Consider the following 19,101-nt stretch of genomic DNA (forward strand, 5'->3'; position numbering starts at 1 on the left):
ATATGAAAAGTGAAAAACCAGAATGAATTCAGTGGTGTTGGATGTGAATTGAAGCTAATGGTATAAATTCATGGTTTTCAACATCTACAAATGCATATAGAAATACACATAAATTTTTTATATGTTTACATAACTATATTTCCTATGTCTACTAAGAGGCCGGAAGCAGCATTAGTCCAGTAGCAGTGAGCACACCTAGTGTCTAGGTCTTAGTGTCTAAATATCATTCTCTATGAAAAGGAACCATGGAGTCTGGGAGAAATGGGTGACTTCAGGGTTGGGTCAGGGAAAGCACAAGATAAGCCTAGCTGTAGCAGAAAATAGGAAATTCTCCAAAAAATGATAAAAAAAAATGTCAAAAGGACATAGAAACCAGCTTAAAGGGGTTCCCACTGGCCAAATCTGAGAAAATCTGGCCATAAAAATAAATACGGTACTGTAGTAATGGATTATAACCCATTGATGACAATAGTAATGTATGGGTCCATGCTGATATAAATAAACTGAATGATAAATAGGAAGATGAGAAAACTATTCTTTGCAGAAGAATGTCAACTAATTATGTACAAGGAATGATGAAATAAGAAAAATTACCATTTAGCAACTGTCAGAATAATAATTCACACTAGAAATATCAACAGATGCTAAAATTAGTGAGTGACATGGGAATGAAGTGCAGGATATTTATACAATCTCAAAGTGTCTCCCGCAAATACTTATCAATTACAGAGAGAAAAAAAAACGACATCTGTGAAGAAGCCTGGTAACTACCACCTTGATCAATTACTAGTAAAAATCAACCAGTAATGACACAAATGGACATCAAGTGCCACCTGAGAGGATGCAATGAGAACACAGCACTGTTTCTGTGATATTCCTGCCAAAAATGCATACCCTGGGTCTAATTACGAGGAAGCACCAATCATGCCCAAATTAAGTAATATTCTACAAAATGACTAATCTGTAGTCATTAATTCTCAAGCATATGGCGGTCATAAAAGTCAAGCAGAGCCAAGTGAAGGAGACCAGAGAAATACGACAACTGAGTAATATGCCTGATCCTTTGGCTATAAATGACATCACTGGTACAACTGACAAACTTGAATGGGTCTCTGGTTCAAGGGTATAGATGAGCCATTTACTGTTCTTGCAACTTTTCTGTTCATTCTACTGAATTATAAAAGTCCATGAAAGGAGACAGAAGACTTGGTAATCTGCCTCACATCAGAAGTCACTAATAATGCCTCACACCACCCCTTCCCAGGGTACCTAACCCAGTGCTGTGAAGACACAGCCAGGAACCTGTTGCTCACTGGTCCTGTTTATTTACTGGATCCCTGATGATGACAAAAACGATGATAAGAAAAAAAAAGATCATTATCAAACTGGGAAATCCAAAAGAATCCTCACAGCAATTCAGATGGTAATAGTGGCAATCACTATTCACGGCTCCTAATATGACATAAGCCACAGGACTCAGGAGGACTGAATGGGAGAAATCTTCCAGGCAGCAACACAAAACCATTTTGGGCCACAAAACCATTAATACCTTGCTTTAACACTTTACGGTTTATGTAAATGCTCTTTCATCTTCAAAACAGCTCTGTAAATCAGTAAAGGACAGGAGCTTTTATCTGTGAACATGGGAGAAAACTCAGAAAGTGGAAGGGACTCGCCTCTCCCATCACAGGAATGGTTGGTGCCCTGAGTGAGTAAAAGATCAGGTACTAACTGAGACGCAGTATCAAGGAACTGGGGACAAGCCTAAAACTGACACCAGCTGGTAGAATGGAATAAGACAAGTATTTGAAGCTCCAAGCTGAGTCTTTATGCTTACATGCTGCAGGCAACAACCACACAACAGCTCCTAACAAACCAAGGAGGCATCCTTTCCCTGTGATAATGACAGTCTTCATCACTCACAGGAGTATCCGCAAGCAACCACATATACCACAGTGATGCTCTGTGTTAGCTAACCACCCCGTCATTTCATATAAGCAGTAGTCACGGCACATTAGTGATATGCTCAAAAACTCATTGCCTTATGATGAAGCCACAGAATCTGTTCTTTAGCACATGAAAATAAACTCAAATTGACATAACCAACAGTAGACCCATAATCAACACAAACCTGGAGGAGTAATAAGGGTTCTTCGATGTTCTTTACACCAACCAACTGGATGAATGTGTGGGCTAGAGGCTTCACACCTGTAGGTTATATAAATTTAAAAATCGTAATTATTAGGATAAATTCTCAAATACTAGTAGTAAAAGTTCAAAAATGTTAGAGATTGTGAACACCTTATACAGAGTTCTATGTTTTACAATCTATCTAATTTGAAAAAAATATTTGCTATACCAAAGGATTTTTCACTCTTCCAATATATTAGTACCAAGTAGATTTTTATCAGATACATATCGCATAAACTTGATACCAGGGAAATAGTTTTTGTTCCCACATAAATTGTGTTATATTCCACAACTTCAAAAATAGCAAAAATTAAAAGATAATAAATTTGTGTGAGTGTGAGTGAAGCGAAGTCCAGGACATTTGCAAGGTTTTGGGCATGGCCACTAGAGAGTATACTTACCATTTTTTGAGACAGGAAGAATGCAAGCACAGCCTGACATTCCAAACAGTGAGTGAAGAGTTCTGTTACTAACATGTTTAATAAACAGGTCAAGAAGTAGATAATGAGCACAAAAATTTGAAGTTCAAGGGCAAGATCAAGGCTAAAAACACATACTTAGGAGTCATCAGCATTTGGGATTGTATTTAAAGCCATGAGCAGAGATGCGACCATCCAGAAAATGAGTACAGAGAACAGAAAAGAGAAGAGAAGAGACAAAGAAGTCCAAGAAAGAATGACTAGTAAAGTAAGAGAGAGAAAGAAAGATGAAATTGATTAGGTCAAATGCTACTGCTAGGTCAAAGAAGAGACAAACAAGAACTGATCACTGGATTTACCAACATAAATGTCATTAGTATACTTGAAAAGAGCTGTTTTGGTGGAGCTGGGAATGGGAAAGGGCAAAAGCCTGAATAGAGGGGGTTTAAGAGAGAGCGGAAGGAGGAGATTGGTTCAAGATGGCAGAGTAGAAGGACGTACTCTCACTCCCTCTTGCGAGAGCACTGGAAGCACAACTAACTGCTGAACAATCATCTACAGGAAGACAATGGAACTCACCAAAAAAGATACCCCACATTCAAAGACAAAACAGAAGCCACAATGAGATGGTAGGAGGGGTGCAATCACAATAAAATCAAATCCCATAACCGCTGGGTGGGTGACTCACAGACTGCAGAATACTTATACCACAGAAGTCCACCCACTGGAGTGAAGGCTCTGAGACCCATGTCAGCCTTCCCAACGTGGGGGTCTGGCAACGGGAGGAGGAATTCCTAGAGAATCAAGACTTGGAAGGTTAGCAGGATTTGATTGCAGGACTTCAACAGGACTGGGGGAAACAGAGACTCCACATTTGGAGGGCACAGACAAAGTAGTGTGCGCATAGGGACCCAGAGGAAGGAACAGTGACCCCATAGGAGACTGAACCAGAACTACCTGCTAGTGCTGGAGGGTCTCCTGCAGAGGCAGGGGGTGGCTGTGGCTCACTGTGAGGACAAGGACACTGGCAGCAGAAGTTCTGGGAAGTACTCCTTGGCGTGAGCACGCCCAGAGTCCACCATTAGCCCCACCAAAGAGCAGGGTAGGCTCCAGTGCTGGGTCGCCTCAGGCCAAACAACCAACAGGGAGGGAACCCAGCCCCACCCATCAGCAGACAAGCAGATTAAAGTTTTACTGAGCTCGGCCCACCAGAGCAACACTCAGCTCTGCCCATCACCAGTCCCACCCATCAGGAAGCTTGCACAAGCCTCTTAGATAGCCTCATCCACCAGAGGGCAGACAGCAGAAGCAAGAACTATAATTCTGCAGCCTGGGGAACGAAAACCACATTCACAGAAAGACAGACAAAATGAAAAGGCAGAAGACTACATACCAGATGAAGGAACAAGATTAAACCCCAGAAAAACAACTAAATGAAGTGGACATAGGCAACCTTCCAGAAAAAGAATTCAGAATAATGACAGTGAAGATGATCCAGGACCTCGGGAAAAAAATGGAGGCAAAGATCGAGAAAATGCAAGAAACGTTTAACAAAGACCTAGAAGAATTAAAGAGCAAACAGAGATGAACAATACAATAACTGAAATGAAAAATATACTAGAAGGAATCAAGAGCAGAATAACTGAGGCAGAAGAACAGATAAGTGACCTGGAAGACAGAATGGCGGAATTCACTGCTGTGGAACAGAATAAAGAAAAAAGAATGGAAAGAAATGAAGACAGCCTAAGAGACCTCTGGGACAACATTAAATGCAACAACATTCACATTATAGGGGTCCCCAAAGGAGAAGAAAGAGAGAAAGGACCCAAGAAAATATATGAAGGGATTATAGTCGAAAACTTCCCTAACATGGGAAAGGAAATAGCCACCCAAGTCCAGGAAGTGCAGAGAGTACCAGGCAGGATAAACCCAAGGAGAAACATGCCAAGACACACAGTAATCAAACTGGCAAAAATTAAAGACAAAGAAAAATTATTGAAAGCAACAAGGGACAAATGACAAATAACCTACAAGGGAACTCCCATAACGTTAACAGCTGATTTCTCAGCAGAAACTCTACAAGCCAGAAGGGAGTGGCATGATATATTTAAAGTGATGAAAGGGAAGAAGCTACAACCAAGATTACTCTACCTGGCAAGGATCCCATTCAGGTTCGACAGAAAAATCAAAAAGCTTTACAGACAAGCAAAAGCTAAGAGAATTTAGCACCAGCAAACCAGCTCTACAACAAATGCTAAAGGACCTTCTCTAAGTGGGAAACACAAAAGAAGAAAAGAACCTACAAAAGAGGCCTGATAAAAATTAAGAAAATGGTAATAGAGCATACATATCAATAATTACCTTAAATGTGAATGGATTAAATGCTCCAACCAAAAGACACAGGCTTACTGAATGGATACAAAAATAAGACCCATATATATGCTGTCTATAAGAGACCCACTTCAGACCTAGGAACACATACAGACTGAAAGTGAGGGGATAGAAAAAGATATTCCATGCAAATGGAAATCAAAAGAAAGCTGGAGTAGCAATTCTCATATCAGATAAAATAGACTTTAAAATAAAGAATGTTTCAAGAGACAAGGAAGGACATTACATAATGATCAAGGGATCAATCCAAGAAGAATATATAACAATTATAAATATATATACACCCAACATAGGAGCACTTCAATATATAAGGCAACTGCTAACAGCTATAAAAGAGGAAATCGATAGTAACACAATAGTAGTGGTGGACTTTAACACCTCACTTACACCAATGGACAGATCATCCAGACAGAAAATTAATAGGGAAACACAAGCTTTAAATGACACAATAGAACAGATAGCCTTAATTGATATTTATAGGACATTCCACCCAAAACCAGCAGATTAGACTTTCTTCTCAAGTGCACATGGAACATTCTCCAGGTCAGATCACATCTTGGGTCACAAATCAAGCCTCAGTAAACTTAAGAATACTGAAATCATATCAAACATCTTCTCTGACCACAACGCTATGAGATTAGAAATCAATTACGGGGAAAAAAACATAAAAATCACAAATACATGGAGGCTAAACAATATGTTACTAAATAACCAAGAGATCCCTGAGGAAATCAAAAAATACCTAGAGGCAAATGACAATGAAAATACGATGATCAAAAACCTATGGGATGCAGCAAAAGCAGTTCTAAAAGGAAAGTTTATACCAATACAATCCTACCTCAAGAAACAAGAAAAATCTCAAATAAACAATCTAACCTTACACCTAAAGGAACTAGAGAAAGAAAAACAAACATAACCCAAAGTTAGTAGAAGGAAAAAAATCGTAAAGATCAGAGCAGAAATAAATGAAATAGAAACAAAGAAAACAATAGCAAAGATCAATAAAACTAAAAGCTGGTTCTTTGAGAAGATAAACAAATTGAGAAACCTTTAGCCAGACTCATCAAGAAAAAGAGGGAGAGGACTCAAATCAATAAAATTAGAAATGAAAAAAGGAAAAGTTACAATGGACACCACAGAAATAAAAAGCATCCTAAGAGACTACTACAAGCAACTCTATGCCAATAAAATGGACAATCTGGAAGAAATGGACAAATTCTGAGAAAGGTATAATCTTCCAAGACCGAACCAGGAAGAAATAGAAAATATGAACAGACCAATCACAAGTAATGAAATTGAAAAGGTTATTAAAAATCTTCCAACAAACAAAACTGCAGGACCAGATGGCTTCACAGGTAAATTCTATCAAACATTTAGAGAATAGCTAACACCCATCCTTCTCAAACTCTTCCAAAAAATTGCAGAGGAAGGAACACTCCCAAACTCATTCTACGAGGCCACGATCACCCTGATACCAAAACCAGATAGAGATACTACAAAAAAAGAAAATTACAGACCAATATCACTGATGAATATAGATGCAAAAATCCTCAACAAAATACTAGCAAACAAAATCCAACAATACATTAAAAGGATCATACACTATGATCACGTGGGATTTATCCCAGGGATGCAAGGATTCTTCAATATAAGCAAATCAATCAATGTGATATACCATATTAACAAATTGAACAATAAAAACCATATGATCATCTCAATAGATGCAGAAAAAACTTTTGACAAAATTCAATACCGATTTATGATAAAAACTCTCCAGAAAGTGGGCATGGAGGGAACCCATCTCAACATAATATAGGCCATATATGACAAACCCACACAGCAAACATCATTCTCAAAGGTGAAAAACTGAAAGCATAAGATCAGGAACAAGACAAGGATGTTCACTCTCACCACTATTATTCAACAGAGTTCTGGAAGTCCTAGCCACAGCAATCAGAGAAGAAAAAGAAATAAAAGGAATACAAACTGGAAAAGAAGAAGTAAAACAGTCACTGTTTGCAGATGACATGATACTATACATACAGAATCCTAAAGATGCCACCAGAAAACTACTAGACCTAATCAATGAATTTGGTAAAGTGGCAGGAAACAAAATTAATGCACAGAAATCTCTTGCATTCCTATACACTAACAATGAAAGATCAGAAAGAGAAATTAAGGAAACAATCCGATTCACAATTGCAACAAAAAAGAATAAAATACCTAGGAATAAACCTACCTAAGGAGGTAAAAAACCCGTGCTCAGAGAACTATAAGACACTGATGAAAGAAATCAAAGATGACACAAACAGATGGAGAGATATACCATGTTCTTGGATTGGAAGAATCAACATTGCGAAAATGACTATACTGCCCAAAGCAATCTACAGATTCAACGTAATCCCTATCAAATTACCAATGGCAGTTTTTACAGAACTAGAACTAAAAATCTTAAAATTTGTATGGAGACACAAAAGACCCCGAAGAGCCAAAGCAGTCTTGGGGGAAGAAATGGAGCTGGAGCAATCAGACTCCCTGACTTCAGACTACACTACAAAGCTATGGTAATCAAGACAATATGGTACTGGCACAAAAACAGAAATATAGATCAATGGAACAGGATAGAAAGCCCAGAGATAAACACACGCACCTGTGGTCAACTAATCTATGACAGAGGAGGCAAGGATACACAATGGAGAAAAGACAGTCTCTTCAATAAATGGTGCAGGGAAAACTGGACAGCTACAAGTAAAAGAATGAAATTAGAACACTCCCTAACACCATACACAAAAATAAACTCCAAATGGATTAAAGACCTAAATGTAAGCCTGGACACTATAAAACTCTTACAGGAAAACATAAGAAGAACACTCTTTGACATAAATCACAGCAAGATCTTTTTTGATCCACCTCCTAGAGTAATGGAAATAAAAACAAAAATAAACAAATGGGACCTAATGAAACTTAAAAGCTTTTGCACAGCAAAGGAAACTACAAACAAGACGAAAAGACAACCCTCAGGATGGGAGAAAATATTTTCAAACAAATCAACGGACAAAGGATTAATCTCCAAAATACATAAACAGCTCATGCAGCTCCATGTTAAAAAAAACAAACAACCCAATCAAAAAATGGGCAGAAGATCTAAATAGACATTTCTCCAAAGAAGACATACAGATGGTCAAGAAGCACATGAAAAGCTGCTCAACATCACTAATTATTAGAGAAATGCAAATCAAAACTATAATGAGGTATCACCTCACACCGGTTAGAATGGGCATCATCAGAAAATCTACAAACAACAAATGCTGGAGAGGGTGTGGAGAAAAGGGAACCCACTTGCACTGTTGGTGGGAATGTAAATTGATACAGCCACTATGGAGAACAGTATGGAGGTTCCTTAAAAAACTAAAAATAGAATTACCATATGACCCATAATCCCACTACTGGGCATATACCCAGAGAAAACCATAATTCAAAAAGACACATGCACCCCAATGTTCATTGCAGCACTATTTACAATAGCCAGGTCATGGAAGCAACCTAAATGCCCATCGACAGACGAATGGATAAAGAAGATGTGGTACATATATACAATGGAATATTACTCAGCCATAAAAAGGAACGAAATTGGGTCATATGTAGAGACATGGATGGATACAGAGACTGTCATACGGAGTGAAGTAAGTCAGAAAGAGAAAAACAAATATCATATATTAACGCATATATGTGGAATCTAGAAAAATGGTACAGATGAACCAGTTTGCGAGGCACAAATAGAGACACAGATGTATTGAACAAACATATGGACACCAAGGGGGTAAACTGGGGGGCAGGGGTGGTGGTGGTGGGATGAATTGGGAGATTGGGATTGACATATATATACTAATATGTATAAAATGGATAACTAATAAGAACTTGGTGTATAAAAAATAAATTAAATAAATAAATAAATAAAATGGAAAGCCAAAAAAAAAAAAAAAAGAGAGAGAGAGTGGAAGGAGATGGGAATAGCTAACTCAAAAAATACATTTAAGCGGTTGTGTTTTAAAAGGAAGCAGAGAAATGAGAAATTAGAAAAAGGGAGGTTGTTGGGTTTTTTTAAATTTGGGACATACTTAGGGGAAGCTGGATGAGGCATATATGGAAATCTCTGCACATTAAGTTTAGAATTACTTCAAAATAAAACTTTTTTTTAAAAGATGGGAAATATCACTTCATTTATTCAAGACATATATGCTAAGCGACTACCATGATCAGGGCACTGTTCTTGGTGCTAGGGTTACAACAGCTACCAAAACAAACAAAAATCCCTTCTCCTGCTTGGGTACTGTAGGAATTATTCAAAAGAGAGGGATGACCTATCAATGCAGAAGAAAACTCACTCTGTGCGAGGGGGCAGAAAAGCGTGAGAGCGGGGGGACATCACGCACAGTTAGAGAGAAGGTTCGATAGAGATCAGAAAGGTGGGGAGACAACATGGTGGGAGCATGTGGACCTCTCTTTTGAGCATGTCTATTTTGTCAGTGATACAGGAAGCAAGCTTATCAACTGAGTGGGAGAAAAGGAGAGGGATTGTGAAAGATTTGAGGGAATAAAAAGGGGAGTGAAATTTCCTGGAAGAATAGACAAGGACATGTAGCAGGATTATGGGGCAGGACGAAGGGTCCCGTTGAGGTTAGCAGTCATGAAAGTGAGTTAGGGCAGTCAGCATGTGGCATCTTTCTCCAGCTATATTCAACCGCTCAGGCACAGGCAGAGAGTAGGCAGAAAGTCAGATTCAACCAGAATTGGGATTTTGCCAGGCAAACACAATATAAGGAAGTAGAGGCTATACTTACAAGGGAGTAGTTATAACAGTATTACAAAATATACAGGCATCTAGAGGCATATTACAATTAAAACCTTAAAAAAAAAAGTTGGTAGAACATTTCCCATCTGTGTTCTCAAAGATGATAGGAATCATGAAGTTTAAAAAAAAACGTCAGGACCCTATGATCAAATATTTGAGGAAAATAACACATCTCCCTCTTAGAGATTTACAAAATACATCATTGGCATATTAAAGACTGAAGTTATTCTACACCAGGCATACTTCACCTTATTTCACTTTGCTTTACTGTGCTTTGTAAAGATCACATTTTTTTACAAATTGAAGGTTTGTGGCAATCCTGTGTTGTCAGAAGATGGTTAGCATTTTTTATCAATAAAGTGTTTTTTAATTAAGGTATATACATTGCTTTTTTAGACATAATGCTATTGCACACTTAACAGACTACAGAGAACTTTCCAGGAAATGTTGTAAGTGAACTAACATACAGTCACCACTTTCCAAGTCAATCTTTCCAAGTGAGCAGCTCTGACCAGTAACACAAGATGAGCTGATGGAACCCCAATTTAATGCTGATTTTTCTCAAAATCATTTCAGTAGAAAGTACCTTTAAATTTATAGTTGAAGGTTTTTATTCACTTATTGAATATCTCCTACCCACCCTCCCTTACACTATTATTTTTCTTAATCTATATAGGGTTACATGTGTATGTGTATGTCATTATTTTAGAAATGTGAAAGGAAGACATAATGCCGCCCAGTTCATATGGCAATTGGTACATTTCTTACACTATACATTTTCATAAAAGATATTTTAATACCCAATTCCTTCTGAGGCATTACTCTGAATTGTATAAGCAAAACTATGGAGCTCGATTTCCAGCTGTACTATTCTTTCCTAGACAATTACTTGGTTATGGATTATTAGTAATGATGCAGCCTTTATTTTAGGGTAATTTTTATTTTATTCTAGGGAAAGCTGTTAATTGATACAGGGATCCTTAAAAATGAAAAAATAAGTATATAATACTTTAATTTTTTTCTTCCCAATTTAAGACAACTATCAAGTACTTCTAATTATCTGTCAGGTTCATGTTGATTGAAATAAAAGCATTAGACATAATTAACTCTTTTGATTCTACTGGATTTCTCTATAAATTACAAGTAAGGAAAATGCTGTATCATATTTTGGCCACTCATTCCTGTATTGCCTGAATCTTATATAAGGTTTTAATATTATTTGAATATTGATCAAAGTCACCGTCTGAAATAAACCAGGAAACTGTCTCAATAATGAAAATAAAAATAACCCTATTTTTATCTAGTTTACTTATAGCTCCTCAATAAACAAACAACACTTCGTTCAGAAGTTGGAAGGCTGTGAAATCCTTTGTTACTATTGAAACACAAGTCATCTCTTAGTCCCATCTAGTGTTCAGAAGCAGAAATGTAACCAAGAAAAAATATATTGAAGAACAACTAATGGTGAAATGTTTGGCAAATCGTTGCTCCCTGTGAGCCTTTCCTTTCTTTCTCTGGGATTTTATGTGTATTGTTAAAGAACTCCATCTCAAAAAAAAATTTTTTTTGAAGTCCACTTCACAAGTAAGTGCAAATTATTTATGAAGGCTGCTAAGATCCAATCAGACCTAGACTGGTAAATAATAACAGAAGTAATAATTCATGAAAAATCCATGTTTGTAATATAAAGTGAGCAAACATTAAGATCCTCATTTTATGGAAACACTGAGAGGTTAAGTGATTTGGGGTTAAAAAGAAAGGGACCCTGGTTGTATCAGTCACAGCCAAAAGCTAAACAAAAGGAAGGCACACAGGCTGGGCTCCCCAGATCTCGGCAGAGAGTCAAACAAGAACATTTCAAGACGCTCACTTAAGGAAAACCTCAAAGTCTTCATTCAAGCAATGGTTTAGATTCTTTGAAGAAATACAGCACTCTTGGCCTCTCTCACTCCCTAAATCCAGAGCATGATGACTGTCAATTTATTTCCCAGGGCCCACTTTCCTGGCTCCCACTCTGTGCTAACTCTTCAGGGCTTCCAACACTCGGTTTTACTACTAAACCCCAAACCTCATCATACGGAGTCATCATAGTTCTCCTTTTCATCCCTAATTCATTTCCAAACCCATTCCCCACAGTGGCTGTTTTCAATATTCGTAATTTGCTTCAAGATTAAAACCTGATTTCACTAACACAGTGACTACCAGGAAAAGATAAAGGAGGTGCCACCTCATCACTCTCCCGTCAATTTTCCTTTCCTGTCTTCATTTCCTCCATGAGTGCGAATAAAGCTTATTTCTTCCCAAGGCTAGCCCCTCCTACGGGACACGGGTATCCTCAATTATCCAGTCTCAAATATCTCCCCTGTCCCTCTACAGTGGCTTCCTTCCTTCAACCGAGCTCAACACTCTCTGTGTACAGGAAACCCTCCTTAAGGGTTGACGCCCCCTCAGGCAATAATCCACTTTCACCTTCAGGGCCAAACTTCTCCGCTTGATGTCCTTTACAGCTATCTCTTTAACCTTTTGCAAACTGGTTTCTGTTTCTAAAATCCTTATTTTAATCCTCACACCACCTTGTGAGATAGGGACTATTAATCCTTTCTGCAAAGGGGGCAACTAAAGCTTAGAGGAGTTAAGTCACTTACTGAATCCCCGGGCTGCCATACCCCAAACATACCCTTTTTTGCCCCATGGGCTTAAACATAAGCAGTGCTTTCCTGGAATATTTCATCCCAACATCTAAGTACTAATTCCTATCATTCTTCATGGTCCAGTTCAAATCCCATATCCCCAGGAAGACAAAAAGAAGAAGTTTGCAATCCACTTGGAAACAATCAGTAAAAGGCCCCAGCCCCATATTTGTTCTAATTCACTAACTCAATGCTTCTCTTTTTCATAGATCTGTTTGATGATTTTTCAGCCTAACTCACTGGGATATCGGACTGAAATTCAAAGACGGCTGAAGTGGCAACCTCACTCTAGTCAACAGTCGCCTAATTCCTGTTGTCATGGTTTCCTGGTTCCCAAAAGACAAGGTCACGTGAAAATAACATTTTTGGGGGGGGGGGGGGTTGGGTCACATATTGCTATTATTTATGATTATTATTAATATTATTACTTTGTTCATTTTTTATTTTATATTGGAGTATAGTTAATTAACAATGTTGTGCTAGTTTCAGGTGCACAGCAAAGCGATTGATTCGGTTATACAAATACATGCATCTATTCCGAAAATAATATTTCTTTAAAGCAAGATTCCTTCCCAGGGCCTGAGGGAAGAGAGGGGGTGACTGCTCATTGTGGAGCCCAGCCCTCACGCATCGGAAGATGATCGAGGGAAAGAGGCCACACGCTGCTCTGGGAGGATGGTGGCATCCTCACTGGGAGGGCTTTCCTTCTGCCATCCTTAAAGTTCTTTCCCGCATTCCAATATTCTGTGATATTTAGGATTATTCCTAAGTCTAATCACTGTCAAGGGGATAGAATTAAAACGACTACCAACTACCAGTGATAAAAGCACAGAGGAAACCCAGAGGTAAACCAATTATTATTCTAATATATGTATATTATTTCCTTTCATTAAAAACTACTTCAATCCTACATAAATTTAAATCCCACATAGCACTCCTCTTTGGAAGGAAGAAATGTTTTACTGCAATTAAACATGCAGTACCACAAATGTGTGTGTGTGTGTGCGCGCACGCGTGTGTGTGCATGCGTGCGTGAGCGCTTTCAAATTCCCACTAAGGTAAAAAGAGATAAGATCACTGTCCAATTCAAAGGGAAAAAAATCTCATTTCCAAACTATTTTAAATTGGGAAAGCAATCTAGTTTGTATCCTCAATTACATACCTAAGTAATTTATGCAGATACAAACCATTCCAAAATTCGAAGATCAAAGAACATAATATTTAATAAGGCTGGAGAAATTCCAGTGCACTTAAGCAATTTTCAATGTGCCTTAATTGTATATTGAGGCAGAGTACACACCGTTTTTCTTTTTCTGACAATTAACAAAATATAACTTCAAGAGTTAGAAGTATAAGTATATCCTCAAAGTACATTCCATTCTAAAAATAATTTGGTTGTGCTCATAAGAGTACAAAATCAGAGCTGAAAGAGATCAATTTTTCCCCCTGCTCTTTCTAATAAGAACCCAGGATGCTTCCTAGTCCCTAGGCATTTGCCATCAAAGAAAAATGTGACAAATTCTTCTAGAATTCCTCATTACTTTTTTCCAGAAGAACGTTTTTAAAGGAAATGCATCTTACGTCAAATAAGCAGCTTACACTTTTAAACCCTGTAATACTTATAAGACCGCAAAAATAACTGAAACTAACATCCACCCATTTTGTTTAAATCAGGCAAAAGCTCTAAAAAAAATTCTCCCTAAATGAATCAGAACTTTAAAAACAAAAAGCTCTCATGTCAACAAATTCTAACTACTGCTTTAAAGTATCATTTATTAATAAAAGGACTGGATCCTAGTCATCAAGTTGGTACTGCCACCATCACAGCACATCAAACACAGGAGGGAGAAATATGTTCCTCCCAGAACAGATTACAATATTTCTGAATTTACAGTTTTCTCATCTATTCACTCACTCAGGATAGGTACACATAATTTTAAATGAAACAAAAACCACCAGTTTGCAGAAAATACAAAAAAGAGAAGAACATGGTAAGCAATACCATGAGGATTCAATCAGCAAACCCAGAATGTGGGAGACTCAACAGGAAAAACAACCTGGTTTCTTCAATAAAAGTTACAAGGGGAAGAAAATGATGGAGGACTAGGAATCTATAAATTAAAATTGATCAAGAGAAACATCAAAGCAATCATAAAATGTGCACCTTATTTGGACCTAAAGCAAGCAAGCAAGCAAGCAAGAAAGAAAACCAAGACAATTGGGGGAGAATGTTTAAGTATGTTAGTGACATTATGCCATTTATAACTTTATATATTTGAAGAAAGAAAAAGAATATCTTTAGAAGAGACATTCACAGATGAAATGTCATGGTATCTGGAATTTGCTTCAAAGCAATCCTGGTGTTGGGAATTTAGGAGTAGGAAAACACAGGAAACAAGACTGATATAAATTGGTAACTGCTGGTGGTAGGTAATGGCTGCAGGAGGGTCACTCTATTATTCTCACTTTTGTATATACTTGAAATGGTTTATGTTTCAATAATAAATTTGATTGCAAACTGAATAAAAAGATATCCTATGAGGAAAATTATGCTTTGCAGAAAAAAGCTGGGTTAAACATACTAAAATATTGACAAGTACTTGACTCTATGCGATGTGATCATGGAACTACTTTAAAAAAATTCTGTGAAAACCATACGTAACATGTAATTCAGATTTTAAAAATTCACCGTTTAAAAGTCTAAATAGCAAATGGCTTTCACTGTCTCTCCTTTTTTAAAACAATGCAAGTAAAACTGATGCCTGTCTGAGAATCCAATTTGAGGATTAATGGAAATTATTGATGGCTCTACTGAATATTTAAATATACACATACTGAAAAAAACAGGAAACAAGCTTTCCTGAAACTGAGCTACATTTATATAAATGAAACTCCATTTGCTACTGTAACCTTAGCCTTATTTTATAAAGATGTCTGTCACTTCTCATTGTAAGTATTCTCCAGAAGGAACTAAACAGTGCAGAAATGACTTTCACCAGCAAACTGAATTGTAGTTTCATCAATGAACATGAATTTGGTATGAAAAGTCATTATTTCAATTGCTTAATCAAAATCTCATGGTTTTATTATAATTATTTTATGATTATGTAATTTTATAATTACATTGCTCCTACCACTTTATGTAGTATAGTCAACACCCATAAGGATTAAAAACAATATTCCTCAATTAATCATTTGTATTCAGCAATTATAAATAGTTAAGTTAGCTACTGGGCATGAAAACATGAAAGGAAGATTAAAATATTTTCCTGAAAAATGAGATGAAGGGGAAGTGTGAGTCTGTGCATACATTCACGTGTGAGTGTCTGTTGGGAGTGTGGTATGAATTGCACTTCCACAGGAGGAAGTCAACTAAAACACAAATCACGAAGCAGAATTAAAGGGTGTTATTTAGAAATATAGGCCATATGGAACAGGTAAAAAGTTAAAAATCTGAAATGGGAAAGAGTGGGACAGAGCACTGTTACTTTAGTCATAAGCTTTGCATTATTACTGTTTTTAAATCATGTACTTGGATAAACACTCAATTAATAAAGCACACAGCAATGGAAAAAATGTCTCACCAATAGTCATAGCTCTCATCCCAGTTGTCAAAATGTACGAGGAAACGATTGTCCACCATATCTGTTACCGTAGCAACACAGATGAATGCAGGGTTCTTTTTGTCTACAGCTTCAAGCTTCATTCCAACTCGAAAGCCTGATGGGATCACTGTCTATGAAACATACAGATTTAATTAGAGATAAGCACACACTTAACAGCAAGGACCTGCACCCTCTCTGCACCTCTGCTTGAAGGCCTGGCATCCATCAACTGTATTCACATAATTTAAAAATCATGAACCACTTTTACAGCAGAGTTGCTTTCCAACAAGCAGCAATAAGAAAAATGCCCTGTTGCTACACCCAATTAACTATCTGGACCTTTAAAACTTACACACCCACTACCTCGCAAAGTTAATTAATTTTAACACGTGTCTTGGTACTTTAGATGACTACACGAGTTAGGCAAGTTTTATTTACTGTATTTATTTTCAGTTTTTCTTTTCCTTTATTACAGACTTAACAATGAAAATTATTTCACACAAAATAAGCACTTAAGTTAAAAATGTGTGTAAGTCAGTATAAATTCACTCCCACTTCTGAAAAGGTCTTTCAAAAGAGTACTCTATTGAAAGTAGGTCATCTTCCTATACAAAAGGCTGCAAATTATTATAACTTTGATTCAACAATACAGATATTATTCACAATAGCACGAAAAGAACTGGCTGTTAACACATACAGCCATTCAAAATAGTTTGTAATATAAAGAAATCCACAGATTATCAGCCATCTGGGACATGAAACTAAGACAATAATAAGCTCAGTAAGACTTAGTGCTTGAGGTGCTGCAGGTGTAAACATTCCTTACAATCTTTTGTGAGGAAAAGTATCCTAATCTCAGAGAAGTACTTGAATATCAGTTATATCAATCACAACACATTACAAATCATTTCAGCCCTTCTAAAAAAAATCCTTCTGTCCAGACTGAAGCGCACAGATACTATTCTAATCACTTTAAGCAAAGTAGATGTTATCTCTCTTTTTACTATAATTATACAGCTATCGTTACAAAAATGTGGACAGCCATGTATCTGAATATGTTAGAGTGAAGTTCTGTCTGAGTCGAAGGATCAGGCACTAATGCTACACAGATACTGTTACTACATGTTTAAGCCCTGAAATTATTTATCAGTGTTCTGACCATAAATATTTGAGTATTCTGAGGTAGAGGAATCTAGAAATAGAAAAATTAATTGCCTCTTAGATACCGAACACACAGCCCAAGATTAAGTTTTGTGCTAGCAATGCACAGAATTTAAGACGATGGTTCAAGGCAGTGGATCAAATCCCTGACTGAACTCATCACCAGAGAACCAGACAAGGATGAGGAAACTTGGAGCAGTGACAGCAGGCAGGTTGCTGAGTTTTCCACCTGACTGACCTTCCTCCCTTGTCTTGACGGAGAATGACGCCGAATGACTACGCAGTATTTACCTTTCAGCAATTAAGCTATCCTCTCAATTAAGACATTTAAAAATAATAACCTGGCTCATTATCTCTATTAATTACCTAAATGCACACACACACACACATCCCTCTCCAGTTCTCTAACTCAACCTGGCTTATGTTCACAATTTGATTAGAGAATGTTTCAGCCGTGACTGATGCCCTCAAAACACCCGGTTAATGTCATTTCCCAAATGAGGGTATTTGGGGTGGGTGAGAAGGTTCTTCCCCACTCCTGATATTTATTTGGAGGGAATTCCTAAGTGAAACATGACTGCCTCTCTCTACGCTCTCACTCACTGTCCCTAACTGGTGAATCTGGAAGGAGGAACTGGTCACACCTTGAAGAGTAAGCTGGCCTACAGGGCATACCAGTCTCCACTCTGCCCCTCTAGGAGCAAGAGCTGTCCTGCAAGAGGGTAGTCTGCCCTGGTCCAGTGCTTCTGGGCTTGGCTGGTGAGGTGGGAAGGGCCAGTACATCTCTTTAACCCCAGGGCTCAGAATCAAGAAACTCATCTGCCAGCAGATATAGGCCATGCATGTACTCCAACTGAGCCCTTACACCAACTATAAAGATGAGACTTTGGTTTTCCACCTGCTTGCTCTCTGTTCTTTCCAATGAGATCAGAACTGGGGCAGGGAAGAAGGCTAACATATCAGGCCTCCTCAGAGATGCCAACAGGTCAAGAAGTAGAAAATACAAACACATTCAGACTTTGCTTCTGTTACACTGCGGAACAGAGCTAGAAGCTGGAGAGAAGATTTAAATGATAGTCTCTAGCATGCAAATCTAAATGGGGCTACATGCATCTCACTATGTGAATCCCACTTGAACAGCACTCCTAAAGTCAAGTGACCATAACAATGAAATGTCACAATTTTTCTTATGCACCTTAACTGTAAATTATACCTAGGTTTTATACTATGTTGCCTTTTATTATTTAACAAAAAAAGACAGCCATGATATGGCTAAAAACAGATATTTATTCATGATGATTTTAAGCTAATTTTAAAGTTTAATTAAGATAAGAGCACTGTATTTACCAAAGCTATAAAATTTATTATAGTTTCTTGTTATCCCTTGTAATTTATCTAGTGAAACACTCAAAAGCCACTTCCTGTGAAAGGAAAAGTATTTTGGAGGTACTTACTATATTCTGATTTTCAAATAATGACTTGGGAGCAGCCTGAGCTTTGCATGTCTTGAGATAAGTCTGCCAATTAAATTCTTCTTCTTTATACCCTAGGGTAAGCACATATAAACACACAGTAAAATACCAAAATATTTCACACTTAGCTTTCCCTTCCTACTTTTATCTGTAACTCCAACATGCCAAAATCAAGCAATCAGGTGACTCTTTAAATAGACAGTATTAACTCATAATTTATATCTATGTATTTTTATACACAGGGTATTTATTTCCAACAAATTATATTATTTTTTTCAATTCTGAATGAATGGTAATGGATGAAAAGAAAAGGTGTAAGAA

The 19,101-nt window shown here is 37.4% G+C and overlaps 1 protein-coding gene across 8 annotated transcripts in view; it reads right to left on the reverse strand.

Moving 5' to 3' along the window:
* L3MBTL3 (L3MBTL histone methyl-lysine binding protein 3) overlaps positions 1-19,101 on the reverse strand; it is a 120,000-nt gene that overhangs the window by 55,500 nt on the left and 45,399 nt on the right. For all 8 annotated transcript variants that reach the window (XM_057528264.1, XM_007190838.2, XM_057528266.1 and 5 more), the window contains 3 exons: positions 18,763-18,854; positions 16,127-16,278; positions 2,132-2,208 (listed from right to left, as the gene is read on the reverse strand). In XM_057528264.1, coding sequence (XP_057384247.1) covers positions 2,132-2,208; positions 16,127-16,278; positions 18,763-18,854 — 321 coding nt within the window. The remainder of the gene's footprint in view (positions 1-2,131; positions 2,209-16,126; positions 16,279-18,762; positions 18,855-19,101) is intronic.

Source organism: Balaenoptera acutorostrata, chromosome 14 (assembly GCF_949987535.1).
Source record: "Balaenoptera acutorostrata chromosome 14, mBalAcu1.1, whole genome shotgun sequence".
In the NCBI taxonomy this organism is placed as follows: domain Eukaryota; kingdom Metazoa; phylum Chordata; class Mammalia; order Artiodactyla; family Balaenopteridae; genus Balaenoptera; species Balaenoptera acutorostrata.